We start from the raw sequence: 8642 nt of genomic DNA on the forward strand, positions 1-8642 counted from the left end.
ACAGTGTTTCTTCTGGATGTCCTCAGTGGCTGGCAGTGTAGTTCCTGTGATGCGTTGGGCAGTTTTCACCACCCGCTGCAGTGCCTTACGCTCAGCAACAGAGCAGCTTCCATACCAGACTGTGACGCAGTTGGTCAGGATGCTTTCTATTGTGCAGCGGTAGAAGTTCACCAAGACGGCTGATGAAAGCTGGATCTTCTTAAGTTGCCTCAAGAAAAAATAGGCGCTGGTGAGCCTTCTTGACCAGGCTGGAGGTGTTGGTGATCCAGGAAAGGTCCTTTGAGAAGTGGGTCCCCAGGAACTTGAAGGATGAGACAGGCTCAACGGCCATCCCATTGATGTGGATGGGATCGTGCGAGCCTGTTCGTCCCTTCCTGAAGTCCACAATGAGCTCCTTGGTCTTGTTAGTGTTAAGGAGCAGATTATTGTCAGTGCACCAAGTGGCCAGATGCTGTATCTCCTCCCTGTAGGCAGTCCCATTTGATGATGGTGTTGGATCTGTTCACAGGCATACAGTCAATTGTAGAGGAAGTCTGCAGTTAAAAGAATCTTTCAGCATTTTCATAATTTATCTCAAAAGACCAAATGGTGCTGGAGTAAAAAAAAATGGAAGTCAATGGGTCCCAGCAGCCAGCATTTTTCAAAATATTTTATTTTGTGTTCAACAGAATGAAACAAACAGGTTTTGAGGTTTTGTACCTTAGTGGAACAAGGGTTATGTACAGTATGTAACCAAGATGATTTAATTTTTAAATCACTTTAAGGCAGTAATTGAAGCAATTCTGCTTGTCAACAGCAGGACTTCATCATTAATTCACAATCATCATGTCATTTAATTTTAACACTGTTTCAGTGTTACTTTAACACTTTCTAGAGTGGGCTCTGAGGAGTTTTAATTTAACACTCAGAGTGGTTACCGATTTATCTTGGGTCTTTATAAGATGATTTGCATATTTGTGTCAGTGTTCCTGATTGGTTTTGCACATTTTTCCACAATTTTCAAATACTGATTAGAACAATGGTAACCATTGAGATCAGCCATATTAACATAGGAATAAGATTTGTTTTTAAAATGCATCTAAAACATCAATAAATATCATGTAAATACATACATTCTACAAACAGAGAATGCAGTTGTAAAGTAATAAATGACACTCGCTGCAGTACTTTCAACCCAGTCCTTCACGGGAGATATTTTGTTGTGAGCAGCTAAAGTACACAAAAGGAGGTTGAGAAAGCATATTCAGCATGATTACCTGATAATATTTAACATTTTCATACAGCTAAATACCAAGAACTGTTCAAAATTATTATATATTTCAGCTTAATTCCAGGTATGAATTGTAAATGGCTGTTTGCGAACATGCTAGATGGAATTGTTGGAATTGTTGGTCATTCAATCATATTAAACATCTCAACAGTCATTTTAGAGCTTTTTAAATTTTAGAGATAATTTTCTATTTTTATATATTTTAGAGTTATTTTTTTATTTGTTTTATATTAATTAGTAACTTAACATTTATAAAAATACACAAGGGTGTGTTGTCTAAACAGGTATATCATTTATATATTTCATAAAATGTTAAAGTACAATTCATTTAAATAAATCTTGTGCCTGTCTGATTTAAAACAGCAGAATCCAGGATTTAGCAAACCAGAATTGATAAAAAATAACCATTAATGTTCAATCAAATTTTGTGATGTAAACCTCAACGGACAAAATGTCAAATTCAACTTAACATGAAGCAAACAAGGTCCCTTTTGAGGGGCTCAACTGCCTTTTTTCTATGGTGAACTTATATAATACTTACACGATCTTATCCGCTCAGAATTACCACTTGTGGCTGTAAGTTTAAAACCAGAAGCCTTGTTTTGCTTTGACAGCATTCACAGAGGTTCGGTGACCTTGTAAAACTTTGCAAATTTAGTCTTTGCATTTCTATAGAGCACTTTGAGCAAAACTAAAACTATTGACATGTTTTTATATTTTAAAAACTACTACATACAAAATTAAGTACTATCAACTGTATTCATGTTCAATAAGCTAAAATAACTGCTGAAATGAGTTATAATAAACAAAATCAATCATGTTTAATTGAATTATTATGTATGTTAAGTTTACAATGTGCACTTTTTTATTCCACTAAAATCCATTTTTTCCTCTTTTTAAGAGCCCCTATTACACATTATAAATATTTTGGTTTTGGGGGTCTCCAACAACAGGCTGATATGCATGCAAGGTCAAAAAACACTTTCATTGTCTTATAAGATGCATTATTTTTACCTAATTATCCCAATGACACCCATATGTGTTAGGGAAGCAGACGGACAAGTTAGGTGAGTATATGTTGAAAGATGTTTATTACAGCAGCGGAGCACAAAAGGATAACAATGGGGATGTGAATGAAGTTAGATTGAGCTGATGATTCTTCCTCGGGGCAGGATTGATGACAGACACTGAGAGAGACTGAATGCACACACCAGAGGGCTTGCGGGGAAGACAGACTGACGACACACACAACTCAGACAGGACACCGGGAATGCTGGACAGACTGAAAGGAAACAGAGATCATGTAAGTTCAAGAGATGAGTTAAGTTGATAGTGACTACCAGGAGGTACTCGCTATGAGTCCGCTTCGTGGGAACGAGACCGGACAATGAGTGAGGTGAGGAGTGTGCTTATAAAGTGTGTTTGAGTGATTGGGTGCAGCTGTGCGTGATTAATACTCAGGTGATGATGCTCGTTGCGTGATACTGGTGGAAGAGCCTGGCCAATCCGTGACAATATGATTTGTTCAGCGATTCATTTGTTCCCAAAACCGCACTGCAAGGTAGGTTATTGTATCAATCATCAGAAAAATGACAGGAACAAACACAGCACATGGCTGGCTATACTATGGTGTTGTAAAATTAACTTTAACGTTTTATTCCCCATAGCCGCATGTCTGGCCATCTCTCAGTCAGTGTAATCTTCGCGTCATGATCAATCCCATGATCCATCGTACTCCGCTAGTGTCTGAAGGGAAAGGCTCGTTCACGTTTTACCGGATCTGGCAGTTCATATTTGGTATTGTTTCGTGTGGATGCGAACAGGCAAAAAACTTAGCCGAACAATGAATCATTTAAACGACACTCGAATGAGTCGAATCTTTTATTAAAAAATCTATAGCTTCAAACAAGGTGCATTTTTTAGATTTGCCCCTCAGCTGGATGTTTTCATTCGCTTAGATCTGTGTTTCACACTGCATGGAAGTTCACTTTCAAAAATCCGTTATAGTGGCTTTTTAACCATTTTCCAAATAATGTTTTACAAAGTATCATTATTTAACAAACTTGATGTATGAAATTAAGGGAATGTTTTAGCAAAAATGAATTGAATGCCAGATCACTAACAGAGGTCAGGGTTACTTGAATTCCACAACACAAACTTCAAACTTCTTTATGTGCATTTCCTGGTCTTGAGAATTCAAAGCTTTTGCCTGTTTACTGCATTCGTTCAGTCTGTCAGTGTGTATCAGAAAAAACTGCTCATTAAATCTTTTTTTTTTTTTTTGAAAGTTTACTACAACTGACGGAACACAGAAATAAGAGTGAAAGATCGTTGTTGCTCAGGCATGTATTTTCTTCACTTATTACTCATTACTAGAAAATTCTGCACATCACTGATCAACTGTGCAAAACTTAGGTTTAGGCAGGGTTTCAGATTCGCCTGCTTGTTACCGTACACTGGTACTTGGTATAAAGTCTTAACTTTTTTTTCAGTAATTCTGCTCTGTATTCGGAATATTTTAAATAATTTTTAATAAATTATATTAAATATTTCCTCGCTACTTAATACAGATGTTTTGATAGATTGCATAAAAATGTTATGCATCATGGCAGCAAAAAATAAATCCGATTTTTAGTCCTGGATGTAAAAATGTTAAATTTGTCAGATTTTTATAACACGATTAGCCTCTAAATTCAAAGATAACCTTAGCTTTATTGATACTTTTAAATATTGCAAAGTGGTGTGGAAATTTCAACTCTTCAGATTAACAAAAGTGACATCTTTGACATTTGTGGTACAATAGGTAAAAAACTCTTATATGGACTGTTCATGCAAATCAACGGGTGCCTAAACTAATTCTTATAAAGGGCCAGAAACCAAACTTGATTGAGGGCTGTGGGCCAAAGTTAAATATACTAAAGCGTATTACGTTAAATTTGCCATGGGTAATTTTTACATTTAATTGCTAATATTTAAATATAACTAGAAAACGTTGCTTAAAACATTAATTAATGATGCTGTATCATTTTTAACATTTTATAATGAACTTATTAAAACAAAAACAATCCCATTTATAACACAATGGATTTCAATGCTGAAAACACTAGTCGAGCTGCACCTGCCTTTGCCTTGATTTGCTTGCCGATGTCTTGTGCATTGTCCTTTATTTGTCAACTGACAGTATTTATATTTTATAAGTCTGATTCATTTACAACATTTAATTGAAACATACATTTTTTTGTAACTCCTTGATTAAACAAAGAAACTAAAGTTTATGTTAAATTCGATCTCCGTCAGAGGCATTTGCCCCAACCAACTCCCCATCATTCTCCCACTCTTTTCAGATGAGATAGAGAGCCAAACCAAAGGTTACCATGGGCCAACTTTGGCCTCTGGTGTAAATTATAGTGCAAGTCATTATTCCATTATTATTCTGTTATTTTACAATTTATTATATTATATTATATTATATTATATTATATTATATTATATTATATTATATTATATTATATTATATTATATTATATTATATTATATTATATTATATATGAAGTACTATAATAATAACACAGTACTTGTACAGTAGCATGCAAAAGCACAAATATGCACATTTGTTTTGCAGAATTGTCATTTGTTGTCATTTTAGTTGTCTGCAGTAGTCTACAGTGATATTTTTCATCAATCTAAGAAATGTTTTGTTACTTTAACTTAAATAATAAATAATTAAAAATGCTTAAAAGTTTTTTTTAATATTACTATTATTTCATTCATGTGTAATGTAAATTGAAATTATTTGTAAAGTTAATTTGATTCATCTTTTAGCAACTTGCAGGGTTTATAATTATATTTGCATTGTTGGTATTGGTAATAATAATCAATATAAACAACAATATATCAGTAATTAGTATATTAATTAGTCTTTCTTAAACTCAAATGGATGATGGTTACATTTATGTAATGGTATTCTTGTAGGCAGTGAAATTGTACATGTAATCATGCTGTTAATATTAATTACGCATTTACTGTAGTGTCAGGGTTATGAAAAGAGTTTGGTTTAGGGTTATTTCACGTAATTATGCACAATTTACTGTTATTACCACAGTACGTTCAAATAATGTAACATGAAACAATGCCATTCTAAGATATCACATTATCGTTCATCCTATCATGTGTTTTATTTTCCGCATAACACCAAAATAAATCAACAAAGTGACCTTTATTGACATCTTAATTAATCCGAGCCAAAAAGATTGTATTAGAAATTAATTCAGCTTAAACATGTTTTACATTGTTGGCATTGTTAAAATAACAAAAGATTAATTATTAAAACAAAAAAATGCTTTCTTTTTGTGCTAGATTTTTTGTCATGATTAAATATTTAATGTTAATAATATTGAATGATAATATTGAATTGAATTTAAAAGATCAGTATAGTGCTGCGCATATTTTTAAAAAGGGGGACTGTCTTTCTGCTGACTTGCAAACATCTCACCACAGGAAATCTTCTACCATCCAGTTTATTGCAAAGGTCCCTCTAAACTCATCTTGCGATAAACCTTACAAATGAAACTGAAACACACACACACACAAATTTAAATAAAACAGTTGATTTGTAAGATAAAACACTGGAATGCACCTTAAATTTCTTAATACTGATTTTAAAAAGCTTTCCTTATAGGTTTTCAATTGTGTGAAATTATCTCACTTCTCTTTTTTTTGTTTTCAACACATGAATTTACCACACTAACCAACAGAAAACTGCATGCTTTGGATTTAACTGTGAGAGACTTTCTTCACACAACTTCACTGAAGGATTACTAATTTGATACTCAGTGAACTTTTGGTGCTTCAGAAAGCTAAATGTCTATACTAAACTTGTCTAATGCAGTCTGGGCCCAAAAGGTCTTAAAGTGAAAAAAATAAAACCCAAGAAACCACAACATCCAATATGACTCAAACAAGTTCTGCACTTTTTCCTTTCGTTTGTTGCACAGCTGAATTAAAAAAAGACATGACATCAACCAACTGCTTGCAATGTGCTTTTTTCCTCTTAGATGGACAAAGAGGAAGTGTATATGCATTTACAAGAAAACTGCTTTAAATTATTCAATAAAATCCCATGGCAGTCACATTTGATTTATTACATATACAAAATATGGAATTCTTAAAATCTGTATTGCCATCGGTGGTTCAGTGGAGATCCCAGAACAATCATGAAGCATTTTCATCACACTAAAAGTTCTTTAAAATGCAAAAAGCTATTTTAGATTGAATGATATTGTTCTTCTTACTATGAAACAAAAGATTCTGTGAACCTTTTAAATGTAAAGATTCTTCTGGTGTCCATTTTTGAATGTACATTAGCTCATTATGTGCCAAAACAGCCTTTTCAAATGTTTTGAATAATTACACTAGAGCAGTAAGTAAAAAAAAAAGTAATAAATCACTGAATGATATTTTAGAAGTGTAAATATAGAGAAAAATGTCACTTTGTGTTAAATGTACAACTTTTAAGCAAACCGAGAATGAGAGAACCTGTTATTGCTGTTTGTGGTTTCCATCATGTGACTTGCTAGGTTTTCTCTACATTGCCCATCACTTGTGCACAGATGGCAAGCAGCGCAGAGATGGCACTCTCTGGCATTACAAGCGAATATGAATATGACTATCCAATGAATTCCACAGATGAGATTCCAGTCTACACCCCTTCCGAGGCTGAACTGCTTCCCATGTCTAAAATCTACATTCCTGTGCTGTACATCATCATGTTTCTCACCGGCTCTTTGGGGAACCTGTTTGTGATTATGGTCATTGGCAAGCGGCACAAGAAAAGTGGACGCCTGGTAGACACCTTTGTGTTGAACCTGGCACTAGCCGACCTCGTGTTTGTTCTCACGCTGCCAATGTGGGCAGTTTCGGCCCGTTATGACGAGTGGCCCTTTGGTGAGGCGTTATGCAAGATTAGCAGCTTTATCATTGCGGTTAACCGCTTTTCCAACATCTTCTTCCTCACCTGCATGAGCGTGGACCGATACCTGGCAGTGGTGCGCCTAATGGACTCTCGGTTTCTCCGCAACAGCAGTTGTGCACAAATAACTTGTGGCATCGTCTGGATGGTTTCCTTCATTCTGGGATCTCCATCTCTGGTGTACCGTCGCTTGATCAACGAAACGGTGTGCTCTGAAGATTCAGAATCCTCTTTTGTCCAAGGAATGAATCTTCTGACTATATTTCTAACCTTCTTGCTCCCCGTACTCATTCTAGGTCTCTGTTATGGATCAATTTTGGTCAACCTGCGACGTCTGTCTCACAATCCTGCCAACACACGCACTGATGCCAGACGAAGGCATTCGGTTAAGATTGTGTTTGCCATCATTTCAGCCTTTCTGATCTCCTGGCTTCCATTCAATAGCTTCAAGGCCATCCATGTTGTGTTACTGATAAGCAATAGAGTTCCTAATGAGGTCATACATAGAGGACTCGTGCTCTCCTGCTGCCTGGCATTTCTCAACAGCTGCGTCAATCCGGCTATCTACTTCTTTCTCGATCAGCATTTCAGAAGCAGAGCTTCCATGTTGTGTCTGAGCTGTCTGGGTCAAAACGACCAAGCGCACCAGAGTTACATCACCTCGAATTCTTTCTCCAACGGCACTTCTGAGACCTGCTCTGGAAATACATCAACCCGCGGGCGGCTTTTCTCACTTACTCAAAAGGAATGAAATCTGTTTCTCAATCTATCTTTTTTGTATGCTTAGTTTCGGAGTCAGAGAAACTTTTAAATGAAACACGCATACAGTAGGTCGTTTGCTATAACTAGATATCAATTAATCATGTAGAGCAATTAATAATCGTTTTGTGCATTTCTGCATTGCATTTTTAACATAAGAATCAATACATTGGTAAACATATTATGTAGTGGATAAGATTAAACTGCTAGTAGAAATAGAAATGCTTACATTCTGATAGTAGTCTTCAGTAATTCATCATTTGTGCATATTCAGAATACATTTTTATACTATTATTTTTTATACTATTTTTATTCCTATCTTTGTCCTATCTAACTTTGTCTTCCTTTGTTTATATTTAAATAATTAAATATAACATATTTTTGTGTTTACTTTTATATTTTTTTCGATGCCTTTTTATATTTTATTTCTTACAATGTACTTATGAGCATGTTAAATAGTGTACATGATAACATCAAAAAATATTACAAGCAATATACTGTACACATTTCAGAATTGTTGCAGTGTAATTATGTCACCTTTTAATTTTGAATGTTATGAATTTAAAGACAGAACTTTAAAATAAATATTTTCTTTTTGTATGCTTGTGTATGTTAAGTAATAAAATATTTCCGGTAATCAAAGTC

The 8642-nt window shown here is 34.7% G+C and overlaps 1 protein-coding gene across 1 annotated transcript; it reads left to right on the forward strand.

Moving 5' to 3' along the window:
- The first annotated feature begins 6879 nt into the window (after positions 1-6879).
- On the forward strand, positions 6880-8127 carry gpr25 (G protein-coupled receptor 25). The gene has a single exon (XM_056468844.1). It carries the CDS (start codon positions 6880-6882, stop codon positions 7987-7989), a length of 1110 nt encoding a protein of 369 aa, XP_056324819.1. The 3' UTR covers positions 7990-8127.
- Positions 8128-8642: the final 515 nt, after the last annotated feature.

This window comes from Danio aesculapii, chromosome 11, assembly GCF_903798145.1.
Source record: "Danio aesculapii chromosome 11, fDanAes4.1, whole genome shotgun sequence".
Lineage (NCBI taxonomy): Eukaryota > Metazoa > Chordata > Actinopteri > Cypriniformes > Danionidae > Danio > Danio aesculapii.

Bases quoted from the DNA above. Each gene is read 5' to 3' on its own strand.
- gpr25 (XM_056468844.1), top strand. From the start codon at position 6,880: ATGGCAAGCAGCGCAGAGATGGCACTCTCTGGCATTACAAGCGAATAT.